General features: G+C 31.6%; 1 protein-coding gene across 5 annotated transcripts; it reads right to left on the bottom strand.

Moving 5' to 3' along the window:
* Nucleotides 1–7,606: 7,606 nt before the first annotated feature.
* LOC132299423 (hydroxyproline O-arabinosyltransferase RDN2) lies at nucleotides 7,607–16,582 on the bottom strand. Of its 5 annotated transcripts, XM_059796026.1 has the most exons (10): nucleotides 16,328–16,551; nucleotides 15,050–15,163; nucleotides 14,515–14,970; nucleotides 13,421–13,488; nucleotides 13,130–13,331; nucleotides 12,928–13,025; nucleotides 12,744–12,813; nucleotides 12,536–12,607; nucleotides 12,177–12,290; nucleotides 7,607–7,936 (listed from the first exon to the last, which is right to left on the bottom strand). In XM_059796026.1, the coding sequence occupies exons 3-10, from the start codon at nucleotides 14,938–14,940 to the stop codon at nucleotides 7,874–7,876; spliced, it is 1,113 nt and encodes a 370-aa protein (XP_059652009.1). In that variant the 5' UTR covers nucleotides 14,941–14,970; nucleotides 15,050–15,163; nucleotides 16,328–16,551; the 3' UTR covers nucleotides 7,607–7,873. The 5 variants fall into 5 exon arrangements, with proteins under 5 accessions (XP_059652009.1, XP_059652007.1, XP_059652006.1 ...); XM_059796024.1 differs by lacking the exon at nucleotides 16,328–16,551 and adding an exon at nucleotides 16,558–16,582 and having other exon boundaries at nucleotides 14,515–15,163; XM_059796023.1 differs by having other exon boundaries at nucleotides 14,515–15,163.
* Between the last annotated feature and the right edge of the window lie 7,788 nt (nucleotides 16,583–24,370).

Genomic DNA, 24,370 nt, shown 5'->3' with positions numbered 1-24,370 from the left:
ACCCTCTCGTGCCCCCTGTCCATTTTAAGATACACATAGGTATATATTGTATTTCATACTTTTTCTCACTTTTTTTTTTTTTTTTTTTTCTTTTTTTATTTTATTATTATTATTATTATTTTTTCATTTTAAAACAATCGCACACTCATTACACACGACATGCTAGGACTCAACTCTCAACCTTTAAAGAAATGCAAGATTACGAGTTCAAGGACGGGTTTAGAAAATTGTGTGAGAGTAGCAAAGTTGAAATTTTTACGAGGGCAATTGCCCCCAATGCCAATGCACAGGGTCTATGCTTGTATGAGTTTACACGCGTGTTGTATTGTAGTAGATTGTTATAACTCACTCAAATGTGTAATTGTGTCATACCGGTGAGTGTCATGTCCGTCCAGTGCTGTATAGAATGGATAACAAAATTAAATTCATAGAGATGAGACGAGACATCTGAACTAAAAGATTGAAGAAATAATGGAATATTGAAATACAATAAACATGCTTATGGACTAGATTACACATATATCAATATATATACATCTTGAAGAGCAGAAAATAATAGAATTTTGGAAGAGGATCTAGTTTACATTCTGTCATTTTTGTCGATTAATCAAAGCATCTTGTGTGAAAAACTGTCACAGTACCACTGCTTGTCTTCTCTGCACCAAATAATCTGATTTCACTGTAATATTTCCAAAAGAAAATGACATGACCTGCATACAATGATCAATTGATCAAATCAAAGAAAATGACATGACTTGCACATAATGATCAAATTGATCATATCAATTTCACATGGTTAGCACTGGTGACTTTTTGTTTGATAACAAATACTATAATTAATTGACTTGGTCAGATAACTGCAAGCAGCAAATTCACTCAATAATGCTCTGTTTGCATCAAAATGTTTAAATTTAAATTTACATTTTGTTTTTTTTTTTTTTTACTTTTTCTTTGTAAAGAAGTTTATCATATTACCCTTTATAGAAGCTTATCAATAAAACCATCATAAAGGTTAGATATATATATATATTTTTTAATTATCAGAAGACCCTTGTATTACATGGAGGCTAATAGTAGAGGGGTAGGTCATTTTCAATGCCTTGATAGTTGATAGGAATATATATGGTTTCCAATGAAACCTTGGAATCCTAGGCTATGTGTAATGCTCACTAGCCACATGTGGTAGTGATTGATTTATTTTATGGTATAAGAAAAGGGCACAAGTACTCCACAATGCTACTAAATTGAAAACATAGATTTGTTCAAATCCACCTTTATAAGAAATTGAACTTTAACAATGTGATATTGCTTTGTGAGTGATGGGATTCCCCCCACTCTCTCTCTCTCTCTCTCTCTCATGCTCATGGAAGATAGTGACTAGTAATGAAACAATGGAAGTGAAAAGGAAAATGATGGGCAATTCAGGACTAATTTATTATCTTGAAACATTATGTGGTGGTTATTGATGCACAGGAGATATTGATTTGATTGCTTTAATTTAAAACACAAAAAAGAAGATATATAAAGGGTTTAAAAAAAAGCATATTCACTTTCTAGGCCCTTTTTGGGTAATGGGGTTTTTTGTTCACATCTAATTTTATTGCTAAACAAAGGAGAGAGTACAGAATTTAGCACCTAGTGCAGTCTAGCTAAGCTCTGATACTGTTGGTCAGTAATATAAACTACTGATAATTAAAATGGAGCACAGTGAAGCTACATGTGGTTGTACTTTTGTGAATGGTACAACCAACCATGGTTTGTCCAAGCTAATCCATGGACCCTATTAATTTGTAATCTCAAGACATTGTGATACTGGTTAAGTTATACTTAGTTGTCGAGAATTCGAGTCTTAATAAAGAGTTCGAAGACATAAGTGTGTTTGATTAACCTTTGAAAAAAAAAAAAAAAAACAAACAAAACTCCGATTAGTTATGTTTCTTTCTTATTTATTTTCTACATAGAGCATTCCAACTAATTAAGAGAGTTTCCTGAGCAAACAGGTTTTGGTCAAATAATTTTAAAATGTGAGAACTCTTGTATACATAGCGTGTATGCTAGTGTGTAAACTAGTTACTTATTTAGAGATGGTAATGTGGCGAGTTTTGAGTAGTTTTTATTTATTTTCATCCTGTTTAACAAAGTAGACTCTGTCTTTGCAAAAAATCGTTTAGTAAAAAACTCTTATACGATACAATAGAAAATGTAATAGTTTATGAAATGATAAATGGATAAGATAGAATTTTGGTGTTTTAATTTATGAAAGGCTATTTTGATATCATTAGTAATATACAAGAGTATTTAAGTAATTATGTAACCTTTCAATAAAAAGTAATTATGCAATAAAAACGAGTTAAAATTTAAGTCATATAATTTTTCTCAGCAGATGTTGGTCACACGCTTTGCATGCTCTTGTTTCGATTCTCACTATTTGTAACTTAATTTTATTATTTTCGTATTCTCGTTTTCAGTCTTGCTTTATGTTACTTAGGTTAAGATAATTTTGCTTAGCCCCAATTTTTACTCTCTTTTAATTAAATTATTTCACATCTGTTCCAATAAAGACAGGACAGGAAGGGGTAATTTGTCACCCAAATACCGAACATTTTCACCTCTCACTCAAATATATACACCAAGAAGGGAAGTAGACAAAAGTAAACTTGCATGCATATGTCATCATCTTTCATTCTTTTTGATGTGTTGTGTTAAAGGTACAAGCAAGCACTTGGTGAACTTCTCCATTAGTTATTATTATTATAATTATTTTTTGTTGGAATGGTATGGATAAACTATTTTCAAAGCATGATTGGCAAGTTATGGTTATGGCGGCATTATTAATTGAAATCGCAAAGTAATAAATTTTTAGTGTAAATTGATCGATACAATAGCTCATCAGAGTTTAAAAAAAAATAATAAAAATAAAAAATTAATAATCATGTATCACCGTCACGCCAAACCATACTCCAAAGTAAAATATTTGTTTTCAATTGAGTAATTGTAGAGTTTTGTTTCTATAGCCGTCGGTGAGATTTAATTACAACACCATCTTCATCCTAATAAAGTGTTTTTTTTTTTTTTTTTGCCTCTGCCCGTGGTTGTCCTTTTGATGGTGGGAAAGGGACGTGACCTTACACAATTGCATGTGTCAATCACTCACTGCATGCCATTCATTTACTTTGACAAAACTTTGCAAATTCACCATAATTGGGGTCACCACCACCACATTGGTGTATGCACAATCAAATCCCTGTATTTGTTCCATGGTAAATTATTACTGCGTATTTACTCTAATAGATATATATATATATATATATATACACACACACTCCATATTGTTTGAATAATGAAAGGTTGGATTCTTTTGGCTCAACATAAATTCAGAAACAAGAAAAGTGGATCACGCATGCATGTGATCTCAAACAATGTTGTCCCTCCAAGGAAGTAGGAAAATTTTACTATATAAAAATGGTAAAAGTGTAAGAATAGTAGTAAATGAAGTTCATTCGCTAGAGTGGGCCCCAGTTTCAATACCAGAGGTAGGTTTTTGCCATGGTTCTTTGAAAAACTTTAATACGTTTTATTTATTTATGTGACATATAATAATAATAATAATATTTATTAATATAAATTATTTTTATTTATGACATTCTCCTTGTAAAGAAAAAATTTGTCACTGATTCTCAATCCTCTCTTGAGGTCCTGTACTTTCAACAGCCTCCACACTCAAAAAGACATTATTTGACGACCTAACATAAAAACAAAACAATATTTTTAAATTATTATATTAAATCACAGTAAATATAATATTATTAAATCGAGAATAAAACACATGTAACACTAATTATTATGCATTACTTTCTCTGTACAACACAACGGAGTTGTGTGTGTCGAAAGCAAATGATCCTCTTTATAATGATTCTTTTCTCATTTCATGCTTCATGAAGTATTAAATTTTAAAATTAATTTTTACTAATTGTGATTAATTCTCTAAAAGAGAGTGTTTAAATATCAACTAAAAAAATAATATCTTTTCTGTTGGAGTATCCATTTAATTTTTATTTTCTTCTATATTCTGTTGGAGTACATTCATTTAATTATTGTTCTTCCAGTAACAACCCACGTGATCACCATGGAAGAATCAAGAAGTGGAAGAGCCATAAGTCCTATAAGGAAAAGGTTTCTGACACCTCCTGTCATATACTGTGTATATATATATACACACATATATATGTATAGAAAGAGAGATGAGAGAGAGAGAGAGAGAGAGAGAGAGAGAGACGGGAAGGGGAGCTTTCCTTTCCGTGAATGATGCACTAAAATTCTGCACATACATCTGCAGGCGGTTTTAACTTTTTTATCTGTTTGTCCTCTTGTTCACTGTCCTTTGCACACTTTTCCAAACTATTTTAGTTCACGAGATAGCTTTTCTGTATGTACTATTATACGTTTATATGGGTATATCTCTGTATGGGGTCTCTCTCTACGTTGGCCGACAAAACTCCCCAATGTGACTCCTTATCACCACCACCACTGGAGAAAATTCTCCACAAAATGGTCCAACAATTAATTGAATATCTTCTCCAACACTATGTTAATTTATGATTGTCCCCAATTGTCAGTGGAAATTACTGCTGTTCTTTGGAAGCCATAGAGATGCTGCCGACAATCACTCATTATAGGAATTCAATCTCATAATCCTACAATTAAGAATCAATTCTCACAATTATTTTTTCCTTTATGCACATATACAAGCTAAACAAACTAGTAATGCTACAATTGAAAACATTGTCGGGACGAATTTAAAAATTCATATAAAGGAGAGCAAATTTGTATAAAGAGATTTTTTCATAATTTCAGTAAGGGTAATTTTAAAATTTTATGAATATAAATACAAAAAAAATATAAATTAAAGAATATAAAATGTAATAATAAAAAATTTTAGTAGGCCCACAGTACATCTTTGCCTGACATCGAATATATCCCGCAGCTATTTGCCCATGTCTTGTTGTTTAGTGAAATTCGTAGTTATGTGAGACATTCGATTAGACAACATTCGGTGTGACTATTTACTTCTCTTTGCGTTACTATTGAAGTGAAGCTCATAGTTATGTTAAGCATTTGACTAATCATGTATTATTAATTTTGAAATTTTCTTAAACAAAATTGTAAAGCATATTGGAATAAATACTAATTCTTGATTATGAATTTTAACATTAGTTTTTTTAGAGTTCTAGGAGGTGTGTTCTGTCCTGCACCGGATTCAAATGAAAATAATATTGAATATATTTGAATGGGTATGGTAGGCAGTATATGGTGTACGGCGGAATTACACCTATGCTAGTGTCACCCTTTTAGCATAAGTGCGCTCTTTCAAATAACAAATTGCATACTACTACTTTAAGATCAATAGGATATAGGATCATGATAGTGTTAGTCATAGATGTAAAGCGCATATGATTGTTTATTTGCACTCTACTCTATTTACTTCTTTTAAAATAACAATAATCTTATTTGGAAGTGTGATTATCAAATTTCGTCTGTCTTCTTACAAAGTCATGCACTTAATTAGTTTGTTCATATGAAAAGTTGAATTCTCATTTTACCGACACTAAAAAAAAAAAAGGGAAAAAATTGATACTTTTTTTTTTTTTTTTTTTTTTTTTTTTTTAGTGTCGGTAAAATGAGAATTCAAACAAAAAAAAATTGAATTCTCAATTTTTTACTTTTTTTTACTTAAACGAAGCACAACCAGTCAACCAATGAGGATCGAAGTCGAAGGCACGGCCAAGCATGATATTGATGATAGATGATGGCATGATGTGGTAAATAATGGGTTAATTTGCTCCACTAAAATTAGTTAGAAAACTGGATTCGTCATTTCGTGATCAAAAGTAATTGTCGATTAGTAAAAGGACATTTAGGTCTTTTTCTTAGCCGAAAGGGGTTGTAGATACAAGATTTTAAAAACTCAAAAGGTGTCCCTTAAGAAACAAAAAAAAAAAAAAAATAGCCGTTAACATCTCATGAAGTGTTAATCCAAAACAATATATTCTTAGTTTTATAGACTTCTTTGGGCCTTGTGCCTGTAGTATACATGAGGGCTAATTGTGGGGACGGGAATAGGAAATTTAAGGAGAGCCTTGGAACAACATATTTTGTACCTGGTTGTAGGTTCAAAACTCAACACATAGAATTCTGAGGTTTGGGGTTTGGTTGCCTTCCAAGACAAATACAAACAACTCACTGTTCAATTGTATCTCACAAAATTATGTCAAAAACCACATCAATCTGGACAGTAAATGCTATTCTATGGTTAAAACTCATTCACTCGTATACACAAGCAAGCGTTGAGTATTTGGATCGGGATCTCCTCCACTAATTGCTGATTTTCACCGGAATAATGATCAATCTTTACTCAAACAAAATATTGTCCGCTTTTGACTCTCCTGGATCAGAGACTTCCGAAGGGCTCCGAAGGAATCACCCATTCTAGTACTACTATAGGTTTACCAAGCTCAACTCCGGAATTCTAATATGTTCACGATTTTAAAACTGTGTTATGTAAAAAGAGTGGAACCACATACAATATTTCACCTTTCCTAAACAATGCGGAATCATAACACCCTGTAGCCTGCGGTGCCCGCCCATGCCCATATCACACCTGCCCACATAGGTCATTGCTATGATATGACATTGATGAACCTGCGGAAATCAGGGATGGTGTGCAAACAACAAAAAATTTCTTGCTTCGAAGATGAGCAGGACAAACCGCGAAAATTGTGGAATGTAGATTGGATTTTCTTCATTTAACACTGATAGGGTTGATTAGTGTCTTGATCAATTTGTAGAGGAAATTATCCGGGAAGAGTGGAGGAGCATGTCCGAGTAGGATAAAAATATCACTAACAGTCTCCACAAGGAAATGTAGCTTTTGATGTGCTGTGTTTTGTCAGACTAGAGCCATGTTACTCTTTTAGTCCTCTCTACCAATGGTTGGACCCACCTGAAATGGTCCATATGCATGTATAGTCTATTGGCACATAATTGTGCCTAGTCTAGCCCAATCAATTTTATGTCAACTGTTAGCCTAATCTGTCTTTCAGATGGACTCAGAAACTGTATCACAGTCTTAATAAAACTTTTAAAAAATAAAACCCCCAAAATTTCACTCCTCTGAAGCAAATACATTCATCTGATCTTTCTAACACTATTCCTTCACAGGGCTAATAGTAATAAAACCCAAAATTAACAAAGTGGAAAAGAAAATAACAGAGCTTCAATAGGAACATGTCTAAACAAAATGTACATATCATGAGAGCTGCTCTATACAGTCAAAAGAAACTTACCTTCAAATTGCCACACTGCATTCAAAGTTACTGGACAAACCCTTCATAAATATGGGATCAAATAATTAAACAAACAAGTCTGGATATCAAAATATCACTCAATTAATCAGACATACCTTGCAAATCTCAATCGTAACAAAATTAGTTCATCATTGTCCAATCTGATTAAAGTTAACAGTCATGATTTACTGGCAATAACAATAATGCAGAAGAATTACTATTCATCCCCAATTATATGTATACTAGATGCATGCAGCATTACGTTGAGAGACTGTGATGAAGAATTTAAATGGTTAAAAAAGTTCATGTTGCTGTAAATTTACTCTTCTTAAAAGAAAATGTCTTCAGGATCTAAGGCAACAAACACCTTACTTTCCATTTGTATATTCTATTTGTGACAACAAGAATTTAACCTGAGGTTCATGTTTGTTAATCTATCTAAGAAGCTCCACCGAGATCAGAGTTGTTTTTTTTTTTCTCCTCAAAATTAGGGTTTCATGAGTTTATGCCCATCAACCACAGAAATGTCTTTATTCAGTGCTCCACCCTGGAAGGTTAGCAGTAGCTTCATTTATCATCTTTACAAGAGTGACCTGCAAAATATCACAAGTGAATAGAGGATTAAGAGGAGAGAACAGAGACAATCATAACTACCTTGACGTTAAAAACACTATCACAAATAGTCTATAGAGATTCTATGAACTTAGAAAGAAAAAAAATGTGTGTGTGTGTGTGTGGGTGGGGGGTTGTTCTGTCTCTTATGGATCCTATATGTTTGCAATGACCCAAGGGTAGTTCAGATTTGTGCATCTAACCATATTATCAACCTGATACATTTATAATATTCGGGATATACTAATAAGTAACACCAAGTAACACGACAATTGCGGCTCCCCATAGATGAATATTTGAGTGGAGCAAAGACACAATATAGCAGTCAGACATCAGTGATTTGCAATGAGAAACTAAAAGTTATACTAGAAGTTTCTAGAAAAGTTAGCAAAGTTTATGGCTTGTTAACAAGTATTTCTCGGGGTTATGATAAAACACATTGATGGCAGTTAATAGATAGACTTGAGCAGTCCTGTCCTGTTACTATAGATTTTTTTTTTTTCTTTTTCTGGAAGTTGTTACTATAATTTGCTATAACCAAATATGCCTTTTTATAAGCATTTTAGCTGTAATTTTCATAATTTGACTTGTATAAGTTTATACTTTCAACTCTAACAATTTTCAATAGTTTTCCTAAAGTGTTCCTTTTACTTCTATTTTTTGTTGAATACCTTTTGTTGGCTAATTACCACGTATACATTCCAGATCTCTCAAGGTGTAAATGAAAGGTAACACCTCAATCCTGTGCTAAATGCCTTATATGTGTGTCATGCCAAAACTATTAAAGGCAAGAGCCAAGAGTCAAAACATCCATGACCAACAAAGCAAACTAACGTCACCCACACAATTGGGCATATAATATATACATACATGCCTCAGTATTATTCTTTATAGTACTATATAAATTAAAGGTCCAACACCAACATCATCTTCATGATTAAACTATAAATGGGTGCTGGGAACCCCTAAAAAAAACTAGTCTTTTTGGATACAGAGCCGGCCAACTGTGACAGTGTGCACACCAACAAAAGAAGTTGTTGATTATAGAACTGGAAATGAACAAAAAATAATCTCACAAAAAGTAATATTTTTAGAAGAATGATATCAAGAGGGATGACTTGTCAATATACAAAATTTCTGATACATTGTGTTAGGAATGGTGTTTTTAGAAGCCTTGAAAACATCAGAAAGAATTCAAAATTTTGGAGATAAAATTAGTAACTACGATGTGTGGAAATCAAGAATAAAAATAGGTTACTTATCAATAACAAAACAACATATAGAAGAATATAAACAAAATTCAAGGATAATTTCATATAAGATGATTGAGATCCCATATAGGGGTCTAAATAGTGGAGGCCATATAAGAGGTAGTGTTAATAGCTATACTACATCCCCTATATTATCATTGGGTGAGGGTATTTTTTGACCCCAATAGGGATGACGGGATGGTAGTTTCCTTTCAGATTTTTTTTTCTTCAGCTTTAGGATTTCTCTTAGCTTGAGTTTGAGTCTAGGTCTTCATTGTAATATTCATTTCTCGGTACTAGAACATACCTTACTAATCAAAAAAAATAAAACCTAAGAAGCAAGAACACGTATATGAAAGTGCCATGTCTGTTCAGACATTGGCAATTCACACTGGTGGACACATGTCAAACACTTGATAGGTGTTTCCATTATCTAAAAATATATTTGTTATTCCAAACACTTGCTGACACATTCTAGACAATTAATTAATACATCCCAAACACTCACCAACACAAGTATTTTGTAACACAAACATATATAAAAGCAGCAAAGTCTGACAATCTTGGAAACATTATGAACACACCTCAAGGTATCCAATTTTTTCTCCTTAAGAAGAATTGACATTATATTTATACATATGGTAAGCAAAAGTTAGCATTTTTCATATATAGGACAGAAATATAGTTGTAATTACAGAGTAAGAGAGCAGTAGAATAAATAGCATAATAATCTTCACCAGATTCACAAAGAATCATCTTCTAAATTATGCAACTCTCCATATATAAATTAAAAATTAAGAAAAGTTCTGTAATTTTATTGCTCAATAGATGTATATAAATAAAACTTTATATTTATGTCGTGCCTATGTGTGCTCCTGTCCTACTGTTTTAGGATTTGATGTGTTGACCTATCCAAGTTACATGTATTCATGTCCCATGTCTGGCAATGCTACTTACAATCAAACATGTAGAATAGTATATAAAATATCATGTTTAAAATGTGTTTGGAAGTTAAGTGGGAAGAAGATGATGAGGCTGGGCAGCCACTTTTCTTTTCCTTTTTTGGGGGATGGGTTGTCCCATGCCATTACCATTCATAAAAGCAAGGATGTCTACGGTCATCTATTTGGGTAACAGTCCCATAATTTTCCTTCAAATCTTAAAAGGACTCAACTAAAGGACTAATAAACTCAACATCAAATACTCCTCATCTATAAATGACAAAAACCCTCAAAACATTCTAAATCTACACAAACCAATAAAAGAACAAAAAACAACTACTATGAACATTTTCGCAAAGAAGTCTTCTTGAGTATCACCTGGTCCAATTTTTATATCTCAACAATGCAAAAAACATGTGTCTTCTCTAGTAATAGGCTTCTGAGAAGGATAGGCAATGGAAATCATGATGGGACCTATGTTTCATACAGGATTCACAACTATGTAGGCCACACAAAAAATTTAGGGTTAGGTTGCAGCGTTGTTTCTCATTTTATGGATTTTTGATATTTATCTTTTGTTTGTTTAGTGTTTTCCTAGTCCTATATAAGTCTACATGCAATTGAAAGTATTACATTTTGAAAATTGATAAACTACACAATATTTTAATTTTTGTCTTTCTCTAGCTTCAATCTCTTCTACCTTCCTCGCTCTCTCTTCTCTTCTTTTTCTCTATTCCTTCTTCTTTCTCCCCTTGCATCAATTGGTATCAAAACAGACAAAGCAGTTAGCGTGTTCTTCCTGCATTAACTGTTCGATAAATAAATGGCATCTGCATCAAGTACTCTATTGAAAACCCATTCTAGAAATTCCACATTTCTGGATCTACTTTGAGGCATTGAAGGCGCATATGGTCATTCAAGTTACATATTACCATAACGCATGGCGCACACATTTATATTGCAATTCACATTCTGATGGGCCCAATTCAGAAAGTTCAAGTGTAAAAATAAAAATAAAAAATAAAAATAAAAAACAAAAACATCACAAGAAGATCCAACCATTCTGTCTTTATATTACATTGTAGCCACGAGTCTAAAGGACGCTGGTTGGAATGGTTCTTCGTTGCCAAAAAAAATCTGAATCTTATACATTGTATCTCCAAATAACTTCTAGAATTTTTTCAACTGCACAAATGAATTTAATGAAAGCAAATGGGAAATAATAATTCATTCAATCTATTTATTATTATTTTGTAATCTCGATCTCTCAAATTAGTGCAGTAAAACATTTTTAATCCATGAATTAGGCATTCCACATGGCGTGCTAGCCATATGAGTATGTTCCCAAGTTTTAGAGCCCACTTTCTTATTTGGAAATCTTGCGAAGCAAGAAAAATGAAAAATTATAGGATCACACCTCAAAAGAAAGTTTCCCCTTTCTTTACATGGAGATGGATGCTGTGTAACAGAGCAGGTTTGTAACAGGGTAACATAACGAAATTGGTTTATCACGTTCATGAACTTTTGTCGACCTTGGATACCATCAGATGACTTGGTCAAGTTCCTAGGGACTCAAAAGAGACTCGGTTGATTCCCTTGGGAATTGGACAATACTTGGGTCGAGTCTCATGTGATTTTTGTTCCCACCAATATATTAGTGACTATTGGACTCAGGCTAGATCAAGCCCGTTACGATTTGGCTAATTTGCAGCCGATACACAGAACTTCTCCACAAAATTTTAAAATCAGCACCTCCTTGATGTTCCTGACAGTAAACTTGTCCATGAATTTTTGAGCATTAACAAGCTAAAGTTTTAATAAATTACAAGTACAATTATCAACCATGTCCTAAAAAAAAATTGCATATTCTTAATACAAACAGGGTAACTGGTCTGACTGGATTTGTATGCTAACAGCCCAAAGAAAAGGTGTTATACAGAAAAAAACAAGAAAAAATTAACATGCTATGATCAATTTCGAGTATCAAGATGCAATTTTTTGACGAGGTTGCTAATTTTCGATATACGTACCACACTTTCAGGAACTCCTGGAGGCGGCAAGGGAATATTTCTAGGCGGAGGTCCATAGAGATATGCTCTCTTGTCAAATCGCCACTTTCCAATTTTCCCATATGTCAGCTCACCCTAAACACCAAGCAACTCCAAATAGATAACCAAAGAACCAGCAATTATATAGGACACTGAGTATATTATCTCAAGCCTAGTCCAAAATAAAAATGAACAAGAAGATACACTGAGTATATTATCTTAAATCAAATGCAAATGAAACAAGATACAAACAAGTACATGGCCATACTTGGTATATAAGGTTCATAAATAAAGTAGAATGCAACGAAAAAAAAGAAAAAAGAAAAAAAAAAAGAGTTTACCTTCATGTTGTAATCACATCCATAAGTAAAATGGAGGATAAATTTTTTCTCAGTTGCGAAATCAAACGGGGGCTGAAAATATTATTGTAAAGATTCTTAAGAACAATTTATATGTGCATATATGAATATTAATTCAGCAATCAAAATCTTCTGAAATTCAACGAATCTACTGAGATAGAGAAGAGCTTGATAGTTCAGATGCAAAAACCTGTAGCATAAAGTCTTTCCGAAGAATATGCTGCACACCATGCAAAGCAGAAGCCACAGCATATCCATACCTAGTTCAAAGCAAGAAAACAGAAATGTCAAAAACATCATCAATATCTAGACCTGCAACTATCAGATGATATTCAAATTAAACAGGAATTTGTGTTTCTTAAAGTTCTGCCCACATTTCTAGCACCCATCCAAAAACTTTGTCAGTCTCTGGATCTTCTTTCATTCTCAATGAGACATTCATCCATGTTGGTGCAATCTTCTCCAGCAAATCCTGAATTAAACGATTTCAACCCAAATGTGAAGATATTTGACAGCCAACAAAACCGAGTTTAAAGATGCAGAAAAAATAACATCAGTAGAAGTTATAGACTTTACCTTCCTAATAATAACAGGAGAATTGCCAATTGGATCAATATTTGTTACAGGGCCATTCTCCTCAGGGAAATACTTCCTTATAACCTTTTGATTTTCAGCAGGCTTGATGTAGAAAAAGGGATAGCCAGCAGGATAACCACCATGTGACAAATTAGGCAGTGGGCTTAAAAATATGTGGTCGGGCTCTGCCATCAGTATGTATCTGTCCCAGTAATAGATGATACAAGCTTTAATATTTACTGCATCTAAAAAGTGACTCCATTTCTCATTGTTAAATTCATAGAAACTCACTCTTCCTCAATTGTAGCCTTTTCCAGCCATTGCACAAAGGCCCATGGTCTATTTAAAACAACATAACCCTGGATATAGCATTTTAAAACTATGTCATGAAAGAAAAACAATACAGTTGTCACGTCCATATATTTGATAAAAGACAGACAAAACTTTAAAATGGACACATTATGGCAAGGGGACAGGAAGGCCAGCAACAAGAAAGGTTTAAAACTTTGATGTCCAATTAAAATTTCAATTACTTGAGACAATATATATACTGTAGTCCACAGAAACTCAAAACCAAACCATGACAACAGATATATGGGATTATAAACTTCAAATTTGATAAGAAAATTTCCCTCTAGAAGTGGAAAACCATAGAAATACATGGAAAGTAAAAAATGACTGAAAATAGATGCCCTCACACAATGTTCATTAAAAAATGATTTGAAGATGTAAAGTATGCATAGCACGCCTCATTATTTATCCTGCACAATCAGTGTCTAAAGGAACCAGTAAAGCAAGATTGCACATATCTTTTAATTAATTTTAAATTCCATGAAACAATTTTCAAGATGTTTTAAAAAAAACTCCCTACCCACAAACCCAAAAAGATAAAAAAATAAAAAGGAAAAGGGGAAAAAGAAAAAGAAAAGGGAAGGGAAATATCTTCTCAAGTTTAATTTACCTTGTTTTTGGTTTATACATTGGACAGAAAAATCCCTATATCAAGTCCTGATAACCTAGTTTTGTTCCAAATTGGAAAATGTGTTCCAATACCTTTCTTCTTAAAGGTTCAATTTTGTTTCCACACACTGACACATGAATTCTTTTCAATTTTTCCCCATCAATACCTGAATTATATATTAGCCATATAACTTGGGATTCTTCAACCCCAAATCTAACTAAGGGCAGATTGGCAAAAGTTGTGGATAAAGGAAAAGCATGGCACAAGTCATGGAAAACACAAGCAATTGTTCATTATTATAAAAGCGTGCCACTTCATGAGGAGCTCACCAATGACTACTTATTTTAGAAAAAAAAAAGTTAGCACACAAAATCCAATAAAGAAGATGGCAGATACAAGAAAACGATCACTGAAGGTCTCTCACCCGATCCAGACCTGCTGGAAGAGGATCAACCACAAAAGTAGGAATCTCATCCATCAGGTTGTCAGGCTTTCCTGAATGCAGGATCCGAGTAAATCCTCCCATCTCTGATCCAGGCAAGTCCTTATTCTTCTTATACCAGTAGTACATGATACGACACTGCCATTTGCTATAAGGAGCATCAGTTGCTGTCAGGGCAACATGGAAGGGCAACTTGACATTCTTTGCTCTCCTTGCATTCTCAGGCATCTCGATAATGGGATCAATCAACAACCCACCCTTTGTATCATGACCGCCCAATTTCCTTGAACCAGCTGCTCTATTGTGATATATCATTGTTAGCACATTATATGTCACAAGGAAAAACCCAATAACCAAAAGAACCAGAAACAGTGGTGATGCCCGTCCCATGTTCTTCCTTCCAATCATAATTTGTCATAAATATAGAATCAACTGCCACTGAACTCAAAACAAATGAACACTTCTATGTGTAAGAGATGTTAAACCAAAACATATGAAACCTATTAAAATCCTCCACCTGATGAGTCCAAAACAAGACGTGGCAGCAGTTAGAAACACCGGAACATTGTATCATAACTTACAAACAGTATTTCAAGAGAAGGCAGGAAGAACTCATACTCTAGAAAGCAATCTGCATTTGGAACAAGACACAATGTCAACATGATGCAGATTAAATTTAGGCTTGAAAAAATCAAAGTAGATCAGAAAAAAAAGAAGAAGAAAAAAACAGAAATTAATAATCATGAAACATTATAGGGGTAAAAGATATCCAAAAGACTCACTAAACTTGCTATACTAACACCATACAGTCATCCAACTTTTAAATCCATAATACAATGTGGTTGCGCAATCAATTTTTCATTTTTTAAACATGAAGTAACTTCCATATAATTTTTCAAGAGAGAAACCATTTAATCGCAAGCTATAACAAACAACAAAAATAATATGAAAACAGAAGATCAACATCATCAAAATGAAGCTAAGGCACGATAACTCAACATGAAAGAAATTCTCAGGAGTAGAATAAAGGAAACCTCTCTAAATTCAGACCCAAAACAATCAAAAGGACTCATCAAATTGGTTAAACGCATCAAACCCATCACACTCCTCCAATTCACCAGTCCAAAAGCATAATCTATCAGCACTTATAGACCTCGTTTTCATATAACAGAACTTCCAACAAATTTTCAAGAGATACCCACAAGAATTTAAAGTCAAACAAGTAATTTGCAGGCATACAAGCAACTGAGATCAATGTTATGCAAATAAAATCAAGGCATACAACGTTCCCTATTAATCAAAATGCAATATATAAGTATTATATGTATATATATATACACACATATAACAACGAAAACCTCTCTTAATTCAGACCCGAAATATTAAAAAAGACTCATCAAATTCGTTAAACGCACAAAACCCTTTACACTCTTCCAATTCACCAGTCCGAAGCATAACGTAGCAGCAAATGTAGAAATCGTTATCATAGAGATACCCACAAGAATTTAAAGTCAAACAAGTCATTTTCAGCCATCTAAGCGACGAAACTAAGACGATGCAAATTAAATCAAGTCATGCAAGGTTCACTATAGATCAAAATGTTATAAAAAAAAAAAAAAAAAAAAAAAAAAAAAAAAAAAAAAACTATATATATAATTCATAAAACATATATTCAAAAGGAGGGCAAATGCTTCAATAATGCACACGGACATAAAAATCAATTCTGGGTTCCGTTGAAAAAAAAAAAAAAACAGAATTTGCATATCAAATTAGGAATTCATAATTTTAATCGTACCTAAAACGAAATGGGTGCCCAGAAAATTTTCTCTTCGCCCAGAAATTCAGTCAGATGAATATATATAGAGAGAGAGAGGGAGAGACGGAATTGAAAAGTTAGATCAGACAAAAAACAAAGTGTGTGAGACGTGACAGTGAAGAAAGTACTAAAAGTTAAAAGAGATGTAACAGAATCCAAGCAACAGATGTGGGTATTGAAATAGAAAAGAGGAAAAAGGAGATACGTACAATCTGAAATTTATGCACACACAGTCAGACGACTCACAGAGAGAGAGAGAGAGAGAGTAAACGGATAGCAAAGTCAGTGGGTCGGGTGGGTTCCAGACATGACCCGGATTCAATTAGGCCTAAACATGTTGCTCAGGCCCGTCTCTACATGGGCCTAGGTTTTATAGCCCAACAACAGAAGCCCAAATATATATATATAGATATAATTTTTTTTTTTAAAACCAAGACAGGCAAGAAAGATTTTATTGATAGAAAATTAATGGAAAATACAGTACAATCTTGATAAGCAAAATTTAAAACACCATTAGGAAAATTACAATCCCATAGTAACCTTATCAAAGTACTTTAGTTTGGAAAGTCGCTTTAATGGCGTGTAATTGATAAATTAATATTACATGATTCAGTGTCACTTAGTTGACATTCATGTAAAAATTTAAATAAAACCGACAATCACATAATTTACGATGATGCATTAATTTCTCTCACAAAAGAGTATCTTTTGTGATACTGATAATAAATAAATTGAAAGTTCCAAATCTTTTAGGTGGACATTAAATTTTGGTATTTTGTGTGGGTATGCTTGTGAGTGGAGATAACATTCACTAAAAAGGTATATTTGTGGAAATTGATTTCAGTATTGCATTTTCAAATGTTATACCTTTCAAAAGTAACAATTTCGTTAGGTAACGATTTTATTAGAAACTACACTAATGCCAACCACGCACATGGTATCCAAAACAAAGGATGGGATGAACAGAATTTTACCTCCAAAATTTTATTTTATTTTATTTTATTTTTCCTTTTCCGAAAAGGTTTAATATATATGTGTGTGTGTGTTGCCACTTAAACCTCATGCTCTTGTTCATTTAATCGAAAAGGAAAAAATTGGAAGAGTATATGACATCACGTGTGGTGTAACTTTGGGTCGACCAACCAAAATTTTTTACAGCAATTATTTTACTACTAAGTTAAGGTTGGATTTGAATTGAAAATTTTCTATCTGAATTTTATTTAAGTTGGACTTGAGGTAAGATATCGGTCAATTTAAATTCAATTCAAATGTAATTCAAAGAAGCTCTAATTGAATTATATATATATTTAATTTAATACTTACTTATAATAGGGATCAACCCAGGCACGGACCAGTTCAGCCCAGTGGGGGCATCATTGAACTTTTTCTAAATTGTATTATTATCTAGAGTTTTTGTTAAATTTTCAAAAATGTCCCCACTCAATTATTTAAAATGCCCCCTTCACATTTTTATCTCACATATTTCTCCAATAAAATTTTCTAATTTGTACAGTATTATTACTTAAAGTTTTAGTTAAAATTGCAAAAATACCCCCACTCGAAAAAAAAAAAAATTCTTCAATGGCGCCCCCTCAAAAAAATCCTTGGTTCGTCACTGGATCAACCTATTTATAAATTTATTTATTTTTTCTTAAGTCTTATCTCTTATATAATCATCCTTATAAATTTTAATTTCTTGAGAATAAAGTTATAAATTTTCACATATTTATATCAATTTTAGAATTCTTCATGCGCATGAGTAAACCAATCTAAGGTTGGTGTAAGGATCACTTGTGTCACTCTCATTTGCGACGACTATAAAAATTGTCGCAAAAGCTGAACGTAGCGTTCAACAGATTTTTTCCATCGCTAAAGGCTTCAAATGTTGTAGCATTTTTGCACAATTTTTATACAACGTGAAAATCTAGCACGATTATGGTTTTCTTTTTATACCATTAATGCACTCAATTTTACCATCATTGATTCCCATACACCCTTTACGCTAGTAGTTTTTTCTTTTTCATTTTTGTAATATAATAGCACTAGATAATAATAAACAAATACAAAGTACTTAATATATATATATATATATATGCACACTGATGATTATGTTTCGTAATCACCCTTTTCTTTGGAGTGAACTTAAAGTTAATTAAAATAAAATAAAAAAAAAAACACAAACAAAGTTGTTTAATTCTTCGATGAACAATTATACAAGTTGAACGCATGTGTTATCCTAAATTCTTTTACAAAAAAAAATTATACAAGTTTTTCTTTTCGGTTAATAAACTTTTAGACAATTAACAACCTTTACACTTGCCTATATTAATGGGCAAAGTGCATACACTTCCATTGACTATTCGGGTTGCAATAAACTCCTCGGACTAATTTTTTGTCAAAAAAACTCTCTCCAACTATTTAGGGGTAACATACTGGATGGGAGTGGATGTAACATAATTTTGAGATAAAAATGCCCTTATTCCTATTATATAGAACAAATTGCATTAAATCCTCCTCTATTTTGAATTTTTGGCAAGAAACTTACCTGAAGAAAAAAGTGCATATAAAACCCCATAGCTATCCAATTTGTTGCAAAGTGATGTTATAATGACTAAAGTGCCTCTTATTATAAATTTAATAAAATGGCGTTCCTTAATATTAAATTAAAATTAATACAAACTCATTTGGCATAGGGTCTATAAGAAAATTTCAAAATTTTCTTAAATTTTTATTTTTAAAAATAGAAAAGAAAAGAAAAGCTAAATAAAAAAATTTGAAAATTGTTTCAAGGTATTTTCATTTCAAATCATAAAAAGAAAAGAAAATATAAATAAAGGCATTTTTTTTTTTTTGTAAGAATAAAAATTTAAGAATATTTTAAAAATTGTTTCAAGGTATTTTCATTTTTTTTAATAAAAAAGAAAATAAAAGGCTAAAAAAATGTATTTTCTTTTTTTTATTTTTTAAAATAAAAATTTAAGAAAATTTTGAAAATTATTTCTTTTCTTATAGACTCGCCATTTAAAAAATAAATAATTTTTTTTTTTATAACAACACTATGCAAAATGAGTTTGTATCAATTTTAATTTAATATTAAGAAGCACCATTTTCTTAAATTTATATTAAGGGTCACGTTAGTTATTCTAACATCACTTTGCAACAAATTGGATACTTAAAGAGGGTTTTATGTAAACTTTTTTGTTCAAGGATGTTTCTTGCCAAAAATTCAAAGTAGAGGGAGGTCTTGTGCAATTTTCCATATATAATAGGAATAGGGGTATTTTCGTCTCAAAAATATTTTCCATCAACTATGTTACCCTTTACACATGCATATATTAATGTGCAAAGTACATTAAACTCCCCTCGATTATTTGCGTTTTGCAATAAACTCCCCTAGACTAATTTTTTGCCAAAAAATTTCCTCCAACTATTTAAGGGGTAACATAGTGGATGGGAGTGGATGTAAAATAATTTTGGGAAAAAAATACCCTTATTCCTATTATATAAAACAAGTTGCATTAAATCCCCCAGCCTCCACTTTGAATTTTTTGTAAGAAACTTACATGAAGAAAAAAGTACACATAAAACCCTCCTAACTATTAAATTTGTTGCAAAGTGATGTTATAATGACTAAAGTGTCTCTTATTATAAATTTAATAAAATGATGTTCCTTAATATTAAATTAAAATTAGTACAAACTCATTTGGCATAGTGTTGTTATAATTTTTTTTTTAAATGGTGGGTCTATAAGAAAATAAATTTACCTTGAAACAATTTTCAAAAATTTCTTAATTTTTTATTTTTAAAAATAAAAAGGAAAAGAAAAGTTAAATAAAAAAATTGAAAATTGTTTCAAGGTATTTTCATTTTAAATCACAAAAAGAAAAGAAAATATAAATAAACGTATTTTATTTTTTATTTTTAAATAAAGGTATTTTCTTTTTTATTTTTAGGAATAAAAATTTAAGAATATTTTTTAAATTGGTTCAAGGCATTTTCATATTTTTAAATAAAAAAGAAAAGAAAATCTAAAAAAAAGGTATTTTCTTTTTTATTTTTGAAAATGAAAATTTAAGAAATTTTTGAAAATTATTTTCATTTTCTTATAAACTCACCATTTAAAAAAAAAATATCAATTTTTTTATAACAACACTATGCAAAATGAGTTTGTATTAATTTTAATTTAATATTAAGGAGCACCATTTTACTAAATTTATATTAAAGGTCGCTTTAGTCATTATAACATCACTTTGCAACAAATTGGATACTTAATGGGGGTTTTATGTGAACTTTTTTGATCAAAGAGGTTTCTTGCCAAAAATTCAAAGTAGAGGGAGGTTTTGTGCAATTTTCCTTATATAATAGGAATAGGGGTATTTTCGTCTCAAAAATATTTTCCATCAACTATGTTACCCTTTGGATAGTTAGAAGGGTTTTTTTTTGACAAAAAAAATAATAATAATAAATAATAATAATCAAGGAGAATTTATTGCAAAACACAAATAATTGAGAGAATTTATTGCATTTTGCCCTGTATTAATTTAGCATAGTTAATATTTCTCTAGTGCTCACAAAAAGATATTGCCAATAGAAAGTTTCATTAAAATTAGAATTTTTTTAGAATCACTAATATCATCTTCTAAAAAGAAAACTATATATATATATATATATATATATATATATATATATATATATATATATATCAGACTACGAATTAATATGACATGCAAAGAGAAACATTACTAAACTACAAATATAATCATTTTCTTGGTGATGATGATGTTGGTAATTACCATGATTGTCATCATAATCTTGGTCATGACTGAGCTTAGATCTCTAAAATCACATGTATATATATATATAAACTCAAAGAAGAGACAAAACGAAGAAGTTATGAGAAGTAAAAAGACTTAACTGCCCTTGGGTCTACCAAATATGAGATTTTCGACTCTAGGGCACAATCATCTTCCAAAATTGTAATATGATTATGGCATTAATCTTAGGCATTATTATGCTTTTGCTATCACTATCCAAGACAATGCCGACAGTAACCCTCACAAATATTTTGATATGCAAACAATGAACACCCAAAACCACCAAACAATTGATGGATTGGCTAATTAATTATGCTAATCCAAGCTTTTTGATTGTCTAATTGAGCTTACGAGAGATGAATTTGTTGCTGGGTGTTTTTTCATGGATTTCTATTTCGGTACTGATATCGGGCATCATCAATAATGGAGGGAAGGGGACGAAAAATGAAAATTTGGTGGCAGAGAAGTTGAGGTTGACAGTGGTCGAAGTAGATGGCAGTGGAAATTATAGATCCGAGTTGAAATCTTTACGCTGCGTGAAGAGTCACACGTGTATGAACTGGAATTCGTTGAATGTGATACAACATATGTGTTCGAAATTTTCAGCTCAATAATGTTCACGGAATGTGAAAAAATATGGTAGACTATGCATTTCTTTTACATGGGCGCGCTGTTGTCGCCTGATACGACCATGTAGTGATTATTGTACTTGCATTGATTTTTGGAAAGGAGACAGTCCAATTCTGTAAACTTTGGAGTGCAGTGGAGAGTGGTTAGAAAAAGATTGCCATGGAGAGAGTTGAGAAAGAGGTTAAATATTGCAAATTGTATTTAACAATTGCCGACATTTTCAGCATGTTTAAAAGAGCAAAACTGAGATTATACATTTATTTTATGTCGCATGTTAAACATTACAATTTATTTATTTATTTATTGTCTTGACAAAGCTAAGGAAGGGTGTACTTTGTTATTTTATCAAAAAAAAAATAGGGGCTCAATCACACAACAATATAATTTTAGGACTTACCGTTACATTAGCATTATTACAGAGGTGTTTTATGCACTTAATCGAAAAAGAAAATAATCCATAGATTCATAAAAACAAGATTTTTATTTAGGTTATAGGAGGACTCTTCAAATATATGAGATTGAAGTAACTTGAGTACGGCTAGTAAAGTCTAATTTCAAACAATGAATTGAAAATCTTCAAATTAAGAAGAACAATACATATTAAAGATTCGATAAAAGTTTTAATCTGTCACTACACGGCCTTATATTTACAACACAAATGAGAGGGCGTTTATTTACAGAAATCTCCAAAATGATCTCAAATTTTGAGCCTCTACAAGTGATAAATAACATAACCACCTAAAATTGTTAAAACCTCAAACCAACCTAAAAGGCCCTTAGTGTGAGGATAATAAGAGACACATGGTCCAAACATATCTTTAATTGTAAGATTCGTAAAAAATTAAATGTACGTTATTTTATTTTTTGTGCCTAAGATGTTATTTTCTAATTCAAATATGTGATATCACGATGATGTATCTTTAAAAAAACAATATAGAGTATATATTACTTTCACCACCATTTCCTCTTTTTCTTTCAACCAAGAAGGAGACACTTAAAATTTGCATAAATTCAGGTTTTGTAATGGAGAGACAGAGTGGACAAGAAAAGGCAAGAGCCTATTTTTTCTCTGACAACAAACCACCCAATGGGAGACATCCCTTTTAACATGATACACATAAAACAAATGGGCAATCCAACATTTCATAAAGTGGTGGGTTTATGTATGATCCTATCATTTTACACGCCTTCTGTCCAAATTGACCACACAATAACTCTCTATGGCTGTTCAGGGCTAGCTATATACGCTATTGTGATGGACACACGTGTAGGGCAGTAGGGCACAAGTATGGGGAATTTATTTAAGAGCAGTCACTCTGTGTTTTCAGGTTAAAACAGAGTTGTTTTGACTGCTTTCATTTAATTTTATTATATTTTTTTTAAAATTAATTAATTTCATTTCCATGTCCACGATTATGAGAGAAACTATGAATTTGCCAAAAACATGTTCTAAATTACAACATGCACATAATTTTCAATATTTTGTAATACTTGTTATGGTGGAAGAAAGTTTTGTGAGAAAGACTAAACTTTTGGTAATGTAAAATATTTAATATTAAGTTATTAGCTGTGCAATTTTGTATTCCAAATTATATTCTCTCACGTAAGTAATATGGCACTTGAATTCTCGATAGTAAAATTTGGTGTTGCAATAATGACGTAGTGATTTTCAACACCATTATATCTGAATTTTTTAGTTAAATATAATATGTTGAAAAATAGATATAGTGTGTTGAAATACATATACGAATATGAATTTTGAAAAATAAATACTACTACAATAACGGATCGAGGCTCCGCATTATGAACTTTCAACTTGGTAGGACTAAACTTTTGATGGTAGTAGTATCACATTAAGTTGCTCTTGTATCATCATATTAATTGCTCTCTCACTCTCCTCAAATTTATTTTATTATCAAATCTTTTGGTTCCATAAACCTAATAGTATATCCCCTTTAGTTTATTTTTCAAGTTTCATCCATAACTCCAAAAGTACTTTCATCCTTAATTAGAAAAAAATGACCTCATTATCATAGGGCCATTGTCTTATAGTGTTATTTCTTTATCTGCCCAGTCCCCCCTTTAAAAAGAAAAAGAAAAAAAAGAAAAAAGTGTCAAAAAAAAAAAAAAAAAAAGAAAAAAAAGAAAAATTCATATCTCAAACCAACTAAGAAAAAATTGTGGTATCTGTACAAGATTACCTTTAATTTTAATTTTTTTTTCTTCTTAAACTCCAAAGTCCACCCTTTCCCAAGTTCCAACCAAAAAGTCAAAAGAACAAAAGAAAAGAATAAAGTACAATTGTTCACATAGAGCTGTGGGATCTTTTTCTTTTATTACTGCTATTTTTACATGACATTACAATACAAAATCAACAAGCCTAGATATGAATTAGATTTTGAAGGAGGCATATCAAACTGTAAATAATAGAAGAAAAAAAAGACACACAAATGGTGGTGAAATGCAAGTTTAAAATATTATAGGGGGTTAGGTAAAAGAAAAAGGACAAAAGGGAGTGTTAAGGCAAATAATAATAAATCTTGTAATCTGAAATATAATACTAAAATTAGTTGTATTT

The sequence above is a fragment of the Cornus florida genome, unplaced genomic scaffold (assembly GCF_030987335.1).
Source record: "Cornus florida cultivar Cherokee Brave unplaced genomic scaffold, ASM3098733v1 CherokeeBrave_3.0.0_Hap2_Chr03, whole genome shotgun sequence".
In the NCBI taxonomy this organism is placed as follows: Eukaryota; Viridiplantae; Streptophyta; class Magnoliopsida; order Cornales; family Cornaceae; genus Cornus; species Cornus florida.
The sequence above is the reverse complement of the archived record's forward strand: the minus strand, read 5'-3'. Positions and strand labels throughout refer to the sequence as shown.